At 35.3% G+C, this 19,740-nt stretch overlaps 2 protein-coding genes across 2 annotated transcripts; both read left to right on the top strand.

Annotated features, from left to right (window-relative positions):
* Positions 1–4,405: 4,405 nt before the first annotated feature.
* LOC150083858 (transmembrane protease serine 11D-like) lies at positions 4,406–8,295 on the top strand. The gene is made up of 7 exons (XM_090374900.1): positions 4,406–4,520; positions 6,237–6,307; positions 6,620–6,735; positions 7,155–7,276; positions 7,374–7,612; positions 7,748–7,902; positions 8,076–8,295. Exons 1-7 carry the CDS (start codon positions 4,474–4,476, stop codon positions 8,253–8,255), a joined length of 930 nt encoding a protein of 309 aa, XP_090231026.1. The 5' UTR covers positions 4,406–4,473; the 3' UTR covers positions 8,256–8,295.
* Positions 8,296–16,267: 7,972 nt separating this feature from the next.
* On the top strand, positions 16,268–19,511 carry LOC150083859 (venom protease-like). The gene is made up of 7 exons (XM_090374902.1): positions 16,268–16,435; positions 16,690–16,757; positions 17,759–17,874; positions 18,233–18,342; positions 18,442–18,680; positions 19,016–19,170; positions 19,344–19,511. The coding sequence occupies exons 1-7, from the start codon at positions 16,374–16,376 to the stop codon at positions 19,509–19,511; spliced, it is 918 nt and encodes a 305-aa protein (XP_090231028.1). The 5' UTR covers positions 16,268–16,373.
* Positions 19,512–19,740: the final 229 nt, after the last annotated feature.

Here is a 19,740-nt window from a genome sequence, read left to right on the forward strand (position 1 = left end):
GAAATAAGTAGTGTATGTTTGTGTGTATTCTGTGTGTGTTCTGTTGTTGTGTCTGACCGCTTGGCTACCCAGAATCATCAGTCACCTGGACAGATGATTCTGGGTACTCGTCCACACCACGGGAAGGTGGGCCAGTCTCAATGGAGCTCGCACTGTCTCAATTCGAGGCTCTGACCCACCTGATGTTGGCAAAAGATGGGCCAGATTCCTCTGGGGGCCCACTCCAGAGGAGAGAGAAAAAAAAAAAAAAAAAAAAAAAAGGATTTCCCGTGGTGTAAAAAATAAAAAAAATAAAAAAATAAATAATAATAATAATTAACAAATAAATAAAAAGTAAATAAATAAAAAAAATAAATGAATAAAAAAAATAATAAATAAATAAAATAAAATTAAAAAATAAAATTAAATTAAATTAAAATAAAATAATAATAATAAAAAATAATAAAAAATTGGGAATGTTGCTCCCTATTGAGTAGCTTCACCAGACAAAGGAGTAGAATTATTCGGAGTAGCCGTATAACTAATTCTTCTTCTTGTGAAAATATCGGATGCAAACTGCTGAAGAGCAACATAAGAATTCTTGTCTCCCACCAGCAAAGTTTCATGCCCATGAGAGAGTGTAGAAACTGACGAACGAAGAACATCTCTAAAGTCATTATACAGCGGATATTCAAATAAAATGTGGCTCCAATTTTCATTTTCCCCGCATTGACAAGCTTCCGTCCTAGAAAGACCAAAACGACATAGTTTTTCGTTAAGAGATCCATGTCCCGTTAAGAGGAAGGATGTCTAAAGAGAACCAAACAGGTTTCTGCTTTACACAAAAGGTCACGTCAGGGAAAAAAGTCCTAGTAACAGATCCGACAGATGACGTATCCCAGCGGGTCTGCCACAGATTTATCATTTCATTCCACAAACGATTACGTTCTTGCTTAATATCTGAATTAATATTCAGAACCAAACCCATAAATTCAGTTGATAGGGGACAGTTGATAGGGAAAGGGGATAGTAATAAATACACCAGCTGCCGTTGCAGATGAACTCAACAGTTATTTTGCATCGATATTTACAAAAGGAAAACCTTTTGTGGGTGGCAATGGAAAATTGTGGGAGCGAAGTTAAAAAATATGTAATTAATGATATTGAAATTTCGCAAGATTATTTAATGAAAAAACTTTCGAGCCTACAGACCAGTAAGGCTCCTGGAGTTGATGGAATATACCCTATAATCTTAAAAGAGGCGGCAAGCGAGTGCATTGAACCATTGAGGCTAATTATGCGAACATCACTAGACTCTGGGGAGATTCCCTTGGATTGGAAAAGTGCAAATGTATCTCCCATACATAAGGGTGGCTCTAAAAGTGAAGTTGGAAATTATCGACCTGTCAATCTGACTTCAGTAGTAGGGAAAATCATGGAGGCAATGATCAAGGGTGGAATTCAGGATCATTTGGATCGAATTGAAATTCTCAAGGATATTCAGCATGGTTTTGTAAAGGGAAAATCATGTTTAACAGATCTGGTTCGCTATTTCGAAAGGGTCACTCACGAGCTGGATTTAGGGAATGATTTCGACATTGTTTATTTAGATTTCAGCAAAGCTTTTGACTCAGTCCCACATGAGCGGTTGCTTTATAAGCTGGAACAGGTTGGAATCACTGGGAAAATCCTTAGATGGATAGCAGGATGGCTTCAGGGCAGGAGGCAGAGGGTTGTGATAAATGGCTATTCCTCAGATTGGGTTAATGTAAGAAGTGGGGTTCCCCAAGGATCAGTATTAGGACCACGGTTCTTTTTAATTTTCATAAACGACATTGATGAAGGAATAGAGGGCGTGGTGTCTAAATTTGCAGATGACGTTAAAATTGGTAGAGTAGTTAATGATCACTGTCAAGCTGAGCTTCTTCAGAGAGACCTAGATAGACTTCAAGAATGGTCAGAAAAATGGCAGCTGTGCTTTAATCCAACAAAGTGTAAGGTATTACACCTGGGAAACAATATTCCCAAAAAAACTTATTCACTTGGTGGAGTTCAACTAAACCCAGTACTGGAGGAAAGGGACTTGGGTGTTACGATACGGTCAGACATGAAATTCTCTGAGCATTGTAAACAGGTTGCAAGGAAGGCCCATGGTGTCCTATCGATGATCTATCGAACTGGAAATTTTGCAAATAGAGATAGGGACGTGATAATCCCATTATATAAGGCTTATGTTAGACCACACTTGGAATACTGTGTTCAGGTATGGAGACCGCACCTAAAGAAAGACATCGAGCTTCTTGAAAGGGTGCAAAGAAGGGTAACTCGCCTGGTGAGATCGGCAAAAGGGCGTCCTTATGAAGAAAGACTCCGAATATGTGGGTTGCAGAGTTTGGAAATTAAACACCTTAGAGGAGATTTGATTGAGGTGTTTAAGGCTCTGAGAGGGAGACATCAGTAAAATGAATGAGGACGAAATTTTCAAGATTATAAATGATGCTAGAACTAGGGGACATAAAATTCAAGTTACGGGGGGAAATGTTTAGATTGGACTGCAGGAAGTTTTATTTTAGCCAGCGAGTTATAAATTATTGGAATAAGTTGCCTTCATGGGTGGTAGAGGCCGACAGTTTGGGAAATTCAAAGGTCATCTGGATAGTACTTTCGGGTAAGGGAAGCGCATAGGATGATAGGTTTAATTTCCTTTTTATTTATTTTTTATTTTATTTATTTATTTTTTATTTATTTATTAATTATTATTATTTAGTTATTTATTTTATTTATTTATTTTTTTTTGTTTTATCATTGTTTTGTTCGGATTTTTTTTTTTTTTTTTTTTTTTTGGCTGGTGCAGCATAAGCCATAGGCTTTCTTGCACCATGCGGCCGTTACTAATACTAAATTAATTATTTTTCCTTTTTTTAACTAAATTAATGAATTTTATGTTTTCTGTTATTCTTAATCACTTATTCTTAATCTGTTATTCAATTAAAAAACAAAATGTGCAATTTAAAAATAACTTTTTTACTATTTTAATAAGAATTATTAATTAATTATTGATACTTGATTATTAACTAAATTAATTCACTATTAATATTTCATTATTAACTAAATTAACTAACTTTATGTTTAGCATAAATTAAAAAACAAAATGCACAATTTAAAAATAATACTTTTTTTTACAATTTTTTAATAATTTAAGAATAAGAATTGTTAATTTATTATTATTATTTGATTAGTAGCTAAATTAATTATTAAATTAAATTAATTTTTAATTAATAATTATAGCCATTGATAATTATAACTGTTAATCATTATTAATTATTTATTATGAATTATTAAATTATTAATAATTTGTTTGTAAAATAATAAGAATTTTAATTTTATAAATAATTGTTTTAAATTAAATTTTAATTCAAAAATAAAAATAATAAAATATTTTTTTAATTTTAACAATTAATTATTTTAAATATTTTATTTCTGCATTTTTTATATTATATAAACAGAAAATTTCAGACTAAAAACAGCTGGTAAGGTTTATTAAAATGTAATCGAAGGGATGTCATCGGAGGGACTGAATACATTCAACTTACCACTTCCAATACAGCATCTTCCACTTCAGAACTGGAAAACACAGCATAATTATCCTGATTACATCAAGAAAATTCTTTACGCTTTTCAACATTCTGAGAAGATTGAGAAGGTTCAGGAAGTTCTCACTTTCTCACCAAGATTTACCGAGAAATATCAGAAGTGCTGTTTAAAGTAATCTTCGTACTCCCATCACGAAGACTGTTTCTTTCTTTCCTCATAACTTGGGTGTAAATTAGAAATAATTACAAAATGAATTCATATCAGTATATCTGATCATATCATTGGGCAGGACACATAGCTCGAAGACATGATGACAAATGGACTAAGAAAATAACAGAATGGTATCCAAGAGGAGCTAGAAGAAAATCTTGAAGACAACGGAGTTGGACAGATGAAATTCACGAGTTCGCGGGTAATGGATGGCCATTGCACAAAACAGAAGGAACTGGAAAGTTTCAGGAGAGGGCTTCGCCCTGCAGTGGATTAAAATGGCTGATGATGGTACCTGATCATAATGACGTTGCATCATTATGATCAGATATATAATCATAAAAATATCAAAATATGATGCTTCTGAAGAACTAGCGAGATAAACAAAAATCCAAAAACAATATATGAATCAAATAAAAGGAATCGTATTAGGTTTTCGTGCAGGCAAAAGCTGAGACTGCCTGGATTTAATATTATTAATATTTAAATTATTATTTATCCTGATAAATTACTGTACTCTTGCAAAACCGGAAGATGTCGGTGATAAAGTTCGAACTTCCTCACTTCCTTGATGATGTTAAAATAACTTTCAGATAAGGAGATCTGCACAGCCAACGCTGAATTCATATAGGAATTCTGCGTTGGCTGTGGCTCCTTATTAAGAAACCTGTACGGTGGCAGATAATAAAAATGGAGTGTGTCCATGCTGATGGCATCGAAGTAAGGAAGAAGGACAGGTGAGTGTTTCTTCATTTGGTTATATTTTCTCCATTTGAAATTTCGACGTAGTATGAAATACTTTTCCAAAAAATTAAACTACGGTTTAATCTTTGAGAAACTTAAAATTTATTCTTGATGGAATTAAATATATACCACATTTTATTACCTTTTCTATTCAAAATTTGAAGTAGTGCTACCAAAGCAATACGTTGTGAGGATCTAAAGCTCTCCTTTTAAAATGTGGTAATTTCACACAGAATCATAAAGGTTCGTACCATCTTCTCGTCTTCAGGCACCATAGGCCTCAAGACGAGAAGCAGTGAGTTCCCAAAACGTAGCCATGAATTGTTTAAGTAATTGCCAATTCAAGTGGTTCAAAATCTTTAAATTGTGTTATTTTGATAATAAATTATTTAATCACGTGATATAATAATGTATTTTCTATCAATTCATTAATGTATTAATGAATAATCATGTGGACTCCCCTGTTCCAAATGATTTGAATTTCCAGTGCCTCTTAAGATATGTTTATGAGAATCCACTGAAGAATCGTTACTTACAAATAGAGTTTCCCTAAGGGGATTAATAGTATCATGCCAGCCAGAAGTTTGAATATTGTCTCGGATAACGATGCCATAAATATCAGGGAATTGTATTTCGTTGCATGTAAGTTGATAGAAAGATCCTCTCGGGTCCGGGTGTCATTAAATTAATTAATTAATTTTTATGTATTTATTTTACTTAGTATATAACCAAATATTTATTTTATTACTATTTTCCTTTTGTTAAACTTAAGTTGTTAAGGTTTTTAAGTTGCAGTAATAAAGATTCAGAGAAGAGTCAGACCTTAACCAATGTGGAAGCCATGAAGACCATCTTCCTCCGTATATATACAAAAGTATAGAGAGACGCAATGACTTTATTTTGACACTTTGGTACGTCTTTCTTAGCAATAATCTTACAAGTTCTTTCACCTCCTCAGTAGTTTTCTTCTCACTTGATTCAGTTGCTCGTAAAATAAGGATATTTGATGATTTGAATGAGCTGTCATTATGAGGATCTTTGCGACCGTTGGTAACAGGAAGCTCTACGTACGTTAGAAGCAGAGATGATACGTGGCTGGTAAACCATCACCAATTCCAACTTCAAGAGCAGAAGTCCGAGCAGTATTGTCTACATCAGGCATAAAATCTCATTAGGCAGAAAAGTGGCAGCTTTCTTGTACTATAGTCTAATATTAAAACTAATACCAATACCTCTCACATGTGGTGAATATTTAAATCAAGGAATCATATGATATAGTATACTTTGATGTCCTCCGTATAGTCTACCAAAACTTGCCTTGTAGACTGGCAAAGTTTGTGAAATAAATTATTTCCACAAAGGACCATTGTAGCCACCAGGTTCTCAATGAATTTACAATTGATTTTTTCTCCCGAAAACTTCGACTTTTCATCACACCTTAAGGTACATTGAATTGTTTAGATGCATCTTCCTGGGTACGCTTCATCTCTCTTATCTCTTTTCCAAGCACTAAAGCCAGTGTAACTTTGTATTCCTGCTACTGGTTCATTTATGGAATTCTTAGTGCGCGAGCCCCATGACAAATTAGGAATATGCAATTTAAGGAGGAAATTTAGTAATTTTCCTTTTTTTTTCAGTGTTGTTAAAGTTATTAACACCATTCCTAGAGTTAAATTTAACGATATATAATTGTTTTTTTTTTATTTCAGGGTTATCCATTTGCAACTTGCTCTGCTTCTGATTGGTTTGCTTTCCTCTACAAGAGGGACGATGAACAGAGGTAGGTATTACGAATAACACTTTAAAAAAATTAAAACCATTACACCAAATAACCACTTACTAGCTGTGAGGGCTTGCCGGCCCTTAATAAATTTCCGTTCTTGAATGCATGTTTGTTGTAGACATTGTCTACCACTTTTGCATCTACAAAGATAAACAACCATTCGAAAAGTCGCAACGTGGAATTGAGCCTTTTAAATTTAAGGAGAAATTAATCAGTTAATTTTTAAATAAGAAATTTAATAACCGATGCTTTAACGAAAATTTCTAATCTAATTTAAATGTAAAGTGTATTCATTTTTGCTCTTTGCAGAGTGTGGTGTCAGACCTGTTTCAGTGACGTATCCAAAAATGAAATCGAAGTCAAGTTCAGGATTACACGGTATTATTGGAGGCACTGAAGTTGCTCCAAACTCTTGGCCTTGGGTGGTAAGTGACTTTCTGGACAGGGAACACGTCCAATATTTGAAATACTTTCCTCATTAAACGCGAATAAGAATTTTAGAATTTAAGATGAATAAATATTTAATTGAATGGTACATTTTCGTGATTGTGCATGCACTCTAAAAATTATCGCACATTTTGGCATCCCTCATGTCCTCGGGTGCCAATCACATGTTGTAGTGTTAGTCTTTCTGACCTTCCACCAATGAGATGGCAATTATCACCAAATCGGTTGTCGTCTCGGGGGGTTTTCACTGCATTATACATAAACAGCATTAAACTTCTCTTAAAAGACTTTCTTTATACACCGGTGAACAAAAAATTAAGCTACAACTAAATGTGAAGACACCATTTGTAAATATTTTTGAAATTAGTTGACCAATAATCTTGGTTTATCTTGGCAGGTACAAATACTAAGAAAAACCCCCGGACGAGGTATCAGCAGTACCACGCATATATGTTCAGGATCATTAATCAGTTCAAACTACGTACTGACAGCTGCAAAATGTTTTTTAGAAGATCAAACGTAAGTTGTGTAGATTCTTAAATTTTATTAGCTGTTGTGTGGATTGTATGGATCTTGTTAACATCAGTTACAGCGTTCATTATTGTATTCGTTGCAGACCTAAAAACTTCAGAGTCCTTGTTGGAGGTCAGAGTGCTAAAGATGGAATTTCTTACGGAATACAAACCATAAAGATTCACGAAGAATACGAGAGGAAGGAAGTGGAAAACGATATAGCCTTGATACAGCTGGATCGGGGTGTAAGTGAAGTGTCCCCAGTTTGTCTTCCATCATCAGATAAGATGGAACAAGATTTCATTGGAAAAATGGCCACTGTTGTTGGTTTAGGCATCACAAGTACGTATTGGTAACTTACATTCCAAAGATAATGTCCTGCTCTGAACGCCTTCTGTTAATTATGCACTCTAATGTTTTGATAAGGCAATCTATAAATCATAGACCTCAGGTAACTAAATTATATTTCAAATGCAGATGAGGGAGACAATCCAACTCTGCAAGAACTTCTTCTTCCAGTCCGTGAAAAGAAAATATGCAAACCATTGCTTCCTAACTTCTCACAGGGGTGTAAACACGATGGAATATTATGCGTTGGTGGTTTTTCAGAGGGCGGCAAAGATGCTTGCACTGTAAGTATTTATTCACTTATCAGTGATATTTTATAGCAACTTTTAATGGTGTGAGTTGCTAACTGTTTCATGTATTATAAACAACTTATTAAATCCTTGTTTTGTTAGAGTAATAAAATCTAGAAGAATAAAATATTCTCGTTAAATTAATGAGAATATTTTTTTCTTTTCAGGGAACCACTGGAGCCCCTCTGATGTTGGAAAATGACAAGACGCAACAGTGGGCCTTAATTGGGATGGTGTCGTTTAGCTACTGGTGTGGAGTACCTGACATGCCAGGAGGATACACGAATCTAGTCTATTATCGAAATTGGGTTCTCAAGAATTCTGATCTTAAAGAGTCCGTAAACTGAAACTCCATCCACATTTCCACAAATGTATTTTATTGTCTTATATAACACACAAAATTATTAAAAAGTGTCAATTCTTTTAGTTTATTTATTTAATAGAAAAGAATAAATGGCGATGTAGAAATATTCCTTCAAGACCACGTTTTTTCAACCCTTTAATAATATGGGGTTCGATGGTCTGGCCACCTTACTCACAGGATCTTAATCCCTGTAATTGCTGAAAGACCATGTCTAGAAGAATTATTCTTCTGTGAAAACGCTTGTTGAAGTGATGGTACACATCAATTGACTTCTGGGGTCAAATTACTTTATATGTTTTTGTTTGAATAATGAAGTCCCTTGGCTTACTTATTTAATGACATCAAACTCACCGATGCTACCACAATCCTTTAAAGAAAATGGACACACATCTTATTTCATCTTTTTGTTTTTAGTGTATTCGGTAAATAGGAGCAGATATCCAACATTAAGTTTACTCAGGATGGCAGATCATTGATGTAGACTAAATTCTGCACCAATAATCACCAGTTCCTGGAGTTGTAGTATTATTAGGTTTATAAGAAATGACGCAAATAAGGATGTTCTAATCCATACAGAAATCGAAATTACAAATGCGATTTTTCAGAAAAATGTCCATAAAAAATTTGCACATTGGTTGAATATAGTTTGACTCACTTTTTTCATTCAGCCTATTTTTCACAGTCCAAATTTTAATGAGATTTTTGTGTATCGTCATCTACAGATATTCAAAAATCTCATAACCGCTACCAGTTGATTATAAAATTTTATGGAAGGAAATTCTGATTCTACATATTAACCATTAACTGCAAAGGTGAATTTTCATGTTTTATATACAGAATATTTTAGTGAATATGACTCGAGATCTAGGTCGAGTCAAGACCAAACTGAAAAGGCTCAGAAAGGTTCTGCATGAAGGCTAGGGAATGCAGTCTATCAGCTAAGACGCAGTACGTTAATCATATACTGCAGTTCATTTAGCATCACACACTACAGAAACACCAGAGATGCCAGAACATCAGTCTCAGAGTATTCTTGGAGACACACTCCGGTCTTCGAAAACCACTGAAGTTGGTAGAAACTTGAAACGGTTAAATGGTGGTGCATCCATTCCGAAAATTACATAATCATCCTGTGTGTATAATGCTAAAAAAAAACTTTCTTGGATCCAACTTTGATATGATGATATCAGAGAACTTCATCAGGTTGGTGAAACGGTAATATCGTGGGTTGGGGATTTTTGCCATATACCGAAGGGAAAACTATAGTTCAATCAGTAATCAACGTCGTGTCTGAAAGAGTTCGGTAGTATTTGTGCTCAGGTAACTAAGGCCATGTTTCGTCAGTATAATGTGTCTCCAAATTGCTTTTGCTGGATGAAATCCCGGGTTGCTAAAAGTGTACTCTTGTAGAGCTCAATCGATCCCGCGTGGATAGCACACTTGGTAGAATTGCCGTCCTCCTCACACCAGGTGAAAAAAAAATACCTGAGTTCGAATTCCGTCAATGACTAGAGGAATTTTTAATGGCGTTTTTCACAACTTGGCTGAGTTGAATGGCCTCAGTCCAGAGGAGCATGGTTTCTGTCTTGGAAACTCGGGTTTTCTTCCAGAAAATGCAAAATCGACCACAGAATACACGCAGAATACACCACAGAATACACAGAATACACAGAATACAACCATATTATATACGGCGCAATATGGCCTAAGTTGCTGTTGCTCTTTAAACAAGCAACCAACCAGCTACCCCTCTCGAGACCTAGTAACATGGCCAAAAATGCTACATTTGAGACAATATTCGTTTCGATGCCTTTTCCTTCAAGATATTCTCTCTCACTGTTTGCCGTATGACCAGCAGTGACATAGGACTTCAGAATTACCCTGGAGCTTCTAAAATTGAGGTTGTTTCTTCCCTTCCCTCATGTGACAGACTGAATCTCTGCACGCTGCATACATCTACCCGGAAGTGTCCATTTTGTTCAAGCACGTGAACTTCCGCTAAAGTGTCCGCGTCGGTATCAGCACTCATCATAGATGGTACCCTTTATTCTGTGGCTGTAATCATTCGTTCTGTGTTCCATTAATGCACCAACTGTTTATTCCAATTGTAGCTAATTCATTTGAACAGCACTCACTCTCCAAAAATGTGTCCGCACACACATTGGTTTCACATTGCCATCATGCCACTCTCTTCAATAGAGTGTCGAGTCCCTTAGATCTGGTATGATACCCTCCACCCTACTGGTCAGGCATTCCACCAAAGAAAGACCGACTGCAACATTTTGGGATCAAATTTTATATTTTAAAGTTAATAAATTCATTATGAACCAGTTCTATTATTCATTTTTTTCACTATACAAAACAGGAATGCCTAATTACAATATGTTTAAATATCAGTTGGAAGCATTAAATCTCGAAACCAACCTCTTAGAGTACAAAGTGACGAAACGTTAATGGTTTTTTAATGTAATGATTCAATGAACAAACTGGAATCAATTTTGTTGTGAATACAATTATTTATTTTTACATCAAATTATCGGTCTAATTGGATGTAAGATGAACTAATGAGACATATGGCAGAGAAGAAAAATGCATGGGATACATACAAATTAACAGGTGACACAGAAGCCTATGGTAGATGTAAGCTGGTCGGTAATCGAGTCACAAAGAAGATTAGGCAAGCGAAGGCAGATTACGAGAAATCTTTGGCGAAGGATGCAAAAAAAAAAAAAAAAACAGCAAGGACTTCTTTTTTCGGCTATAAATTCTAAAAGGAAGGGGATGATTCAGATTGGTCCACTCAACACTCATGTTTCGACTGTTGATGATCCTGCTCAGGTAGCTAGAAAACTGAGTGCGTATTTTGCCTCTGCATTTACACACGAGGATTTATTCAGGAGAGAAATGCCAGAGGTATATTAAAATCTGGCAGTGAGCTAAATGATTTTGTAATAACTGAGAGAAAAATGGAGCAGAAACTGCTGAAGATAAACATAAGAAAGGCACCTGGGGCGGATGGGATCTATCCAGTTATATTAAAGGAGGCAGCAAAGGAAGTAAGCAAACCATTAGCCATAATTATGAGAGCTTCCTTGGACTCATGGACTGGAGATGTGGAAATGTGACCCAATTCACAAAGCAGGATCAAAGCAATTACAGACCTGTTAGTTTAACTTCTGTTCGAGGGAAATTAATGGAGATACTGATCAAAGAAGCACTGAAGGATCATGTAGACAACAGTTCAGTTATAGTTCAGACACAGCATGTATTTCTTAAGAGGAACTCTTGTCTGTACAATTTGATTGGATACTATGATGTGGTCACAAAGGAACTGAATGCCGAAAATAATTTTAATATCATATACGTACGTGGATCTTAGAAAGGCTTCTAATACTGCCGTATACGGAAGACTGCAGTAAAAATAGGAGCATGACATTGAGGGAAAATTGCTAAGGATAAAGGGATGGTCGAGTTGGAGAAGACAGAGCAGTGGTAATCGATGGACACTGCTCTTTGTGGACTAATGTTATTAGTGGAGTCCCCCAGGGTTCAGCATTGGGGCCAGTGTTGTTTTCTGTATTTATTAATGATATTGATGAAAGTATATTAGGCTTAGTTCTAAGTTTGCGGACGATACGAAGGTTGGCAGGATTGTTAATGACACTAATGACAGTACACTGCTGCAACAGTATCTAGAAAAGTTGAGCAGATGGGCTGAAAGGTGGCAAGTGAAGGTTAACATTAGCAAATGCAAAGTACTGCATATGGACAGCAGTAACCCAGAGTAACGTATCAACTGAGTGGTACTACACTGACAGTGGTAGAGAATGAAAAGGACCTGGGGGTAATTGTGCAGGCAGATATGAAGTTTTCTGAGCAGTGCTCAAACGGGCTGCAAGAGTAGCTCATGGTCAATGATATATAGGAATTTTTCTAGCAGGGAAAAGGAGGTGATTATCTCCTTGTATAATGGTCAATGGTCAGGCTACATCTTGAGTACTGCGTACAGGTCTGGTGGCCTCATCTTAGGATTTAGAGCTGCTAGAACGAGTGTAGAGAAGGGCAACAAGATTAGTGAATGGAACAAAGGGTTGCTCTTACGATGAAAGGCTTAAGTTATGCAAATTAAAGTGTCTGGAGACTAGACACATGTGAGGTGATCTGTGTGAGGTGTATAAGGCTTTCAATGGTTTGATCAACTCAATTCTAATGGGATTCTTCCTCTTTCTCATATTACTCACCTGAGAGAACATAAATTCAAATTGAAGAAAGACAGTTGTAAAACAGATGTGCCGAAATTTGCCTTTAGGCAGCGGGTAGTTGGTTGGTTGAACAGACTTCATCTATTGTTGTGGAAGTTATTATTATCTTTATTTTCTCCTGAGAGACACCCGCTTACGGCTATTAACCAGAGGGTGGACGTTCATATATATAGGAATATAAGTTATATACATATCATTGTCTTAATAAATTATACAAATTATAAATTGTCTAATTAATTATATATAATACATATCATTCATTGCCTTATTTTTAGTTGGGGATAGTTGTCGCTGGACCGTTTGCGGACTTGGAGTTTGCATACATTTTATTGGAGGATTGATTTTTTTAATTATCAGAAATTTGAGAGGGTGAATGCTCTTTCCAGGGATCAGCGTCTTGAAACTCTGCCCTACCTTTGAGGGTAGTCGTCCGTCGTGATTTAATGTGCGGGTTCTCCATCGGTCTCCCTCTCGCAACTTTGAAATGCCAGCTGGGCAAGTCCGTGGGTTTTCGAGAATGGGATATTTCGTCCGATTGTTCCGTTAATTGCATGTAGTTGAGTTAGGACTGTGTCTAATTCATCATCAATTAGTTTCTGTTTGGCTATTAACGTTCTATTCTGTTCATGTAATTCATGATTTTCCTCTGATTCCTTGCAGAGTTTTGTGGATCGGAAGAAGGAGTTCCTCGAGTAACTCTTTTAGCATTTGCAATAGACATTAATAAATACAGACTTTATTTACACTACTGGGTTCAGGTGGCTAATTATAGCAGGTTTCAGTACAATTCTGTGAGTACAATGAGGTCAGTAAACCTGTCTCACTCTATCGAAACCTTTTATTTTCACCCACCTCAGTCCAGTAGGGTTTACATAAAATTCTGTATTTATTAATGTGATGTTTGTTGCAAATGGCACACATCACTGTCATCTTAATATCCTTCAGGTTGCATTTTAGGCAATGTCTGGCCATTATATTTTTAATGAACAAACATTACTTTTTTGACCTTAACTCCATAAATTTACATTTTTGTCATTTCGACTGATCTCAACTGTTTCGATGTAATCAATGAACTGAACTGCTTTTAACTTCGGTTCTAATTTTTATTTAATTCTTTTCCTTTATTTATTTATTGTTTTATGTCTGGCATCCTATAAACACTGCATCATTTCCCTGCTAACTAGAGCCACTAATAATTTTTTTTGTTCGGTTAGTTATTTTCTTTAACAAAAGGAATTTAGCATTCTTTCATTTAAATCATTATTTGAGTTAGCATTACAATAACAAAAAAAAACACACTGTATAATTGAAATTCTTTTTATTTGTGAATTTTCTCATTTCATACGAAAGATATTTGAATTACGTGTAGTCCAATGCAAATTGAATTAGTAATATTTTCACATGAAATGTCCTTTAATATATATAAAAAGGGCGTGCTGATTTAATTCATAAAATTAAAAGCAAGACTAAAGACTTATATGACCAGTAAAAGAAACAAAATTAATTTAATTAATAATAAAAATAATAACCCCACCGAGACCCAACAGAATCCAGACAGGCCTATCAGTTGTGTCCCCACAATATACAAGATTATGACCAGCTGCATAACCAAGAACATATTATGCCACTTGAAGAGCCAGAACATAATAGCCGAACGTAGTGTTTAGTGTTAATTGTATGGTGCCAAAGACCCTAGCAGCACCAGGTTTCCCAGAGAACATATACAAGGAACTCCCGAAAGTTACAATCCCGAATAACTGTAGGATAGTCAGAGTTCCTGGATCTACAGTAATATGAAACATAACAGCCACCCTGTGCACTTTGTAGTAGGTATACTCGTCATGGGGTGGATTCACCCAATCAGTAATAATGTAAGAACAACATTATCCATAATCCAATCATTGATTTCATAATCTTTAGAGATGGCATCACATATTTTGTGAAGTATTCCACTGAGAAAAGGTTTAGAAATCACTTGGTAGATGATGACACTATGGGAGCGTTGCATTATACAGCCTCAGCCTCAAGAGCAATATGACTCTACATAACAGCCTAGAAGCAATAAGTACACAGAGCACAGACACTGAGTTAGATAAATGGTTCAGACTTCACTTGATTGTTAATGACACTGGGAAAATTGCATTATATATCTTCTCAGACAAAAGAGCAATGTGACCATACATAACAGCCTAGCAGCATTATGTTCACAGAGAACACATACATACATATACACAGAGTTGGATAAATGGTTCGGGCTTCACTTGGTGGATGATGACACTGTTAGAACATTGTATTATACAGCTCCTTAGCCACAACAGCAATGTGACCCTAGATAACAGCAATAGAACTCCCAGAGAAAACTTACATACACATGCTGACTTTCCACAACCCACAGAGCCACAACCAAAGATACGTTGATTTTGATATATGTAAGATTTGAAAAAATTGAAAAGTTGTTTACGCACTATTGTGTCAAATAGTTTAGAAAGTTTTTTTTTGCTGGGGAGTGGTTTGAAATCTTATACAGACCACTTGTCGCCTTTTTTGAATACCAGAAGCATGTTAACCTGATTGAAATGCTTTGGGTAAATGCCCAGTCTCAGATCATCATCATCAGCAGCAGCCATTTTCAATCCATTTTCTCCAGCAACTTTCCAGTTCCTTCTGTTTTGTGCAATGACCAACCATTTACTACCCACAAACTCATGAATTTCATCTATCCATCTGCGCCGTTGTCTTCCAGTCTTAAATATAAGTTGCAAATATGAAGGATTAAGAGTAGTGACAGACTTTTTCCAAAATATGGTTGGTGAGTCATCTGGGTGTTTTGTATTGTCATTTTTCATATTCTACAATGCTGGGTTTTGGTCATCCTCATTGACCAACACATCTCAACCAGGAAATGAAACCAAAGGCTCCATATCAATAGTCTCAATCCTTGACAAATGTTTGGCAAATACTTCAGCAGTGTGGAATTCATCAGACAATAGAATTCAAACTGAATAATGGACGTATATGTTATTTATCATTAAGGTATATGTAGTTCAGAATGGACAGTTAATCCAGTATTGATCAATTAATATTGCTCTGATACAAGTGATCTCTAAAAAAGAGAAATCATGCCAGAATTCTCCCTAGAAAAATCAAATCATGACAATTTTCCCCTCTATCTTTCGCAACATACGCTTAACATTTCCCAGTTACACGTATTTAACCATGTTTCAACAGTTTTTAAAGGGAGTTTCATTGACTGGACAGGCAAGCCAAATTCATATTTTTCACTTTTTGTTTTTCCATAATTTACAGGATAGACTGAATAAGCACTTTTTTTATACGTGCTTGGTACTCTTGGTTCCCAAACCACTCTAATTCAATGAAACTTGTTTTAGCATAAAGTTTTTGTACAACTTTTTCTTTATGAAATACCAAATAGACTTCTGAAAAGCAAAATATTTGATACACTTCTCATTGTATTCAATAATTCCTTTGATGGTCATTTTAATCCAGTTGTATCATACAACTGTGTTTTTACAGATGATTGTCGTTGTAGTTCAATTCTACTTCAAGAGATGGCTCTACCGTCTGAAAAATATCATTTTGACTATGTCCATCTGTCTATACATAAAAAAGTTTTCCTTCTAGCGATATTTATTCGAGCCAATGGGAGAAGAGGGAGGGCCAATTACATTACTACAAATCGCAGGTAAATAATTACATTGTTGGCGTCGATAAAGAACAAACATCCTCAGTTCCTTGAAGCATCTTGTTCCTTGAAGTTCCTTGAAGGAGGGCTCGTTTAGATAATAATCAGCAAAGGTTGTGGTTGTTCCTTAACAACGATGTCAAAAGTCTTAAAAATGGATTGTTTGCATACAAATCCAATAGAAAGATGGAATCGCAGGTAATGGTCCAAAATAGTTGATTATGATTTACTTCTTTCTAAAAGGAGAAGGGAGGTTTTAAAATATCTCCCTTCTCTGAGAGTGCAGTGCGAGTTGATTAAAAATAGCATAAGTTTCTCCTGTGGGAACGAAGGAACACGTCTCTTTGTTCCTGCTCTTTAAAATATGGTTTCTTAAAATAAATTCACATTCATAAATTTCCTCCATCTCCTTCTACATGTATCAATATGTAATTATTCTTATTTTATTTCAGATTTATTCAATTGCAACTGTCTATACTTCTACTCGTTTTGCTTCCCCTCGTTAGGGGGACCAGTCAAGGTAGGTATTGTATTATAAATAAAATGTGAAATTTAAAATATTAAAGAATCTTAAAGATATATTAATAGAAGAACGGGATGTATTTTTGAAGGAATTTATTTTTATTGAGGTAAACGTCAAAACTGGAAATTTTCTTCCAGCGATACGATATTCTGTATAAGAATAAATCAGCAATACTGCTGATTTCTTCTTATACATTTTGCCCCCATGACTTTTGCTGTTTTCTGGCCAAAAAACCCAAGTTTCCAGAAACAACACCATTTTAGAGACCGACTAAGTTGGCCAAGCTGCGAGAAAAGTCCGATCAATTAGTCTCATCGTTGAGGGGGCTCAAATTTAGATCTTTTCAATTCAATCGGTGTGGGAGGGCGGTGATTATATCCACTGTATACGAAAGCAGCAACGATTGCGATTTGTCAAAAGAGAAATTTTTAAAATATTTGTAGTTGGATGATATTAGCTAAAGTTAAAATAGAATTTATGAACATGAGTCTGCAAAATTTTAGAGGGTCACATTTAAGTCATATTAAGCAATATCATATTAATAATTATTAAGTTGATATTGCTGAGGTATAATCTGGGTACTATAATACGCCTCTCTTTATGTAAGGCAGAGACCAAAATTAATTTTCAAAAATATATTATGTAGAATTTTGCTTCATCGTTAGAAATACAAAATAACAAGGCCATGTTTATATTTATAAACACACTTAAAAACGGCCTTAACTTTTTTTCATTTCTTTTATATTTTCAAATTATAAATCATATTTTATAATTATTTAAAATAATTAATTAAAATTGCCTGTAGTAAATGTGAGAGTTTTATACAGGATCAGAATTTGTATTTGTAACAAAAAAAATTATTTTCGATTGGTCTTCATGACTGCATAAGGACTTGAATGGATTGGGAAATTCTCTCAGTGCAGTATAATCATTCTAACATGGCCATCCTACGATACGTTTTCTGACTTTTAACTGTCACTATAATGTGTTTTTTGCAGAGTGTGGAATCAGGCCCTCTTTCCTTATTGATCCTAGTCAGAATCCAAAGACAAGTACTGGAGAAATAGGAATCGTGGGAGGTACGAAAGCTGCTCCAAGATCATGGCCTTGGGTGGTAAGTAACAAGTTAGTCAAAGAGAAAAATGTCCTTTTTTTTTAATCTACCTCTGGGCTGAGACAGGGACTTTAATTCTTCAATGATCATACCTCAGGGCATGGAATTTTGTTAAAAGTCATATGCCAAGATATGTCTCTGTATCCATTTGTAATGCTCCCCAAAAACCAACTTAGTTATAATTTTCCTTGCATTCTTTCCCACAATCGTAATAATTCTTTCCAACAAAGTAATAACATGGCTCTAGCTGAGGTAATTGGACCTTTCGCACCAATGTAAACAGAATATCATCTTGAAATTTTAATTCTTGCAACTGTTTTATTTATAAAGAGACAATATAACATTCTTTTCTTTGTAGGTACAAATACTGAGGAAAACCGGGAGTGTTCATACATATTCGTGTTCAGGGTCACTAATCAGTTCAAAATATGTGTTAACAGCTGCACACTGTATTGATAGAGTAAAAATGTAAGTTGTTTTATATAGCTAAAATTTTCTTTCGTATATCCTTGGGTGGACTATGGTTTGCACTTCCCACGAATTATCCTGTATTTTATTTCATTGCAGACTTTCCAATTTAAAAGTACAAGTCGGTGGAGTGAGTAGCGAAGATGGAACTTCTTACAGTGTTCAGTCAATTGAAATTCATAACGAATTCAATCTGCGAAATATGGAAAATAATATTGCCTTGATAAAGTTGGAGCAGGATGTAAAAGATGTGACCCCAGTTTGTCTTCCAGCAGCAGATATTACCGAAGAGGATCTTCTTGAGAAAATGGCCACTGTTGTAGGGATAGGCACTGCAAGTAAGTATTGACTTCTCAGGTTTTCCAAAGACAATACTCTGCCTCCTTAAAATATTACTGAATTAGACATTATGCAATCCCTGTTATCCATTCGAATGGATTAGTTATAGTAAGGTATGGAAAAGAACAACGGATGTAAGAGTGTTTATGTGATACATTTTTGTCGGTGGGGGTTTACTTGGACCATTCTTAGGGAGGGAGGATGTTCTCGCTGAATCAAGTAGAACGTCCAATAATTTTGCAATGAAATGCACTCCTTTTGGGGCGAGGGACAATTTCAACAACGGATAATGTATATAACGCTGTGGTAATTGTAAGTTATGTTTCCACTGCAGGTGACGAAGACAATCCAGCCCTCTACGAGCTTCTCCTTCCAGTACGAAACGAACTAAAATGCAAGCCACTGCTGACGGAATTCCGAAAAAGTAATAAACATGATGGAGTGTTGTGCGCCGGTGGTTTTCCAGAAGGAAGAAAAGCTACGTGTCGAGTATGTAGTTATTAATTTAGTCTTAAACTGAATTTTTAAACATTTGGACCAAGAAATTCTATGTCCTCATCTTCACCCAGAATAAGATCATTAGAGTGTGTGATAGCTAAACATGGCTAAAAATTTGTATCCACACTCGTATTCATTAATGGGAATATTTTTGTTCGTTTCAGGGATCAAGTGGATCTCCTTTGATGCTAAGCGATGATCAGGGAAAGCATTGGTATCAAATTGGGATAACATCTTTTGGCCATTTTTTGTGTGGAGCACCTGATATTCCTGGAGGATTTACAAACGTTGCATATTATCGAAATTTTATACTCAAGAATTTGAAACTTTAAACTGAATTTCAAAAGGTTTATTTCATTTGTCAAGAATAAACAAAATAAAATAGTTTTCCTGGTCAGTTAAATTTCTTTATTTCTATAAAGAACACACTCCAAATGACTTTACATCCCATGAGTTAAATGCAAGAGATAAAAATAAATGAATATCAGTGTTGGTTTTTAATCGTCTATTTTTCTTTTGCCTTCTCAAGATTGCGAGAGACTATGGCTTTTCAACCCAAAG

Source organism: Mastigoproctus giganteus, chromosome 6 (assembly GCF_048544385.1).
Source record: "Mastigoproctus giganteus isolate SK-2022 chromosome 6, ASM4854438v1, whole genome shotgun sequence".
NCBI lineage: Eukaryota > Metazoa > Arthropoda > Arachnida > Uropygi > Thelyphonidae > Mastigoproctus > Mastigoproctus giganteus.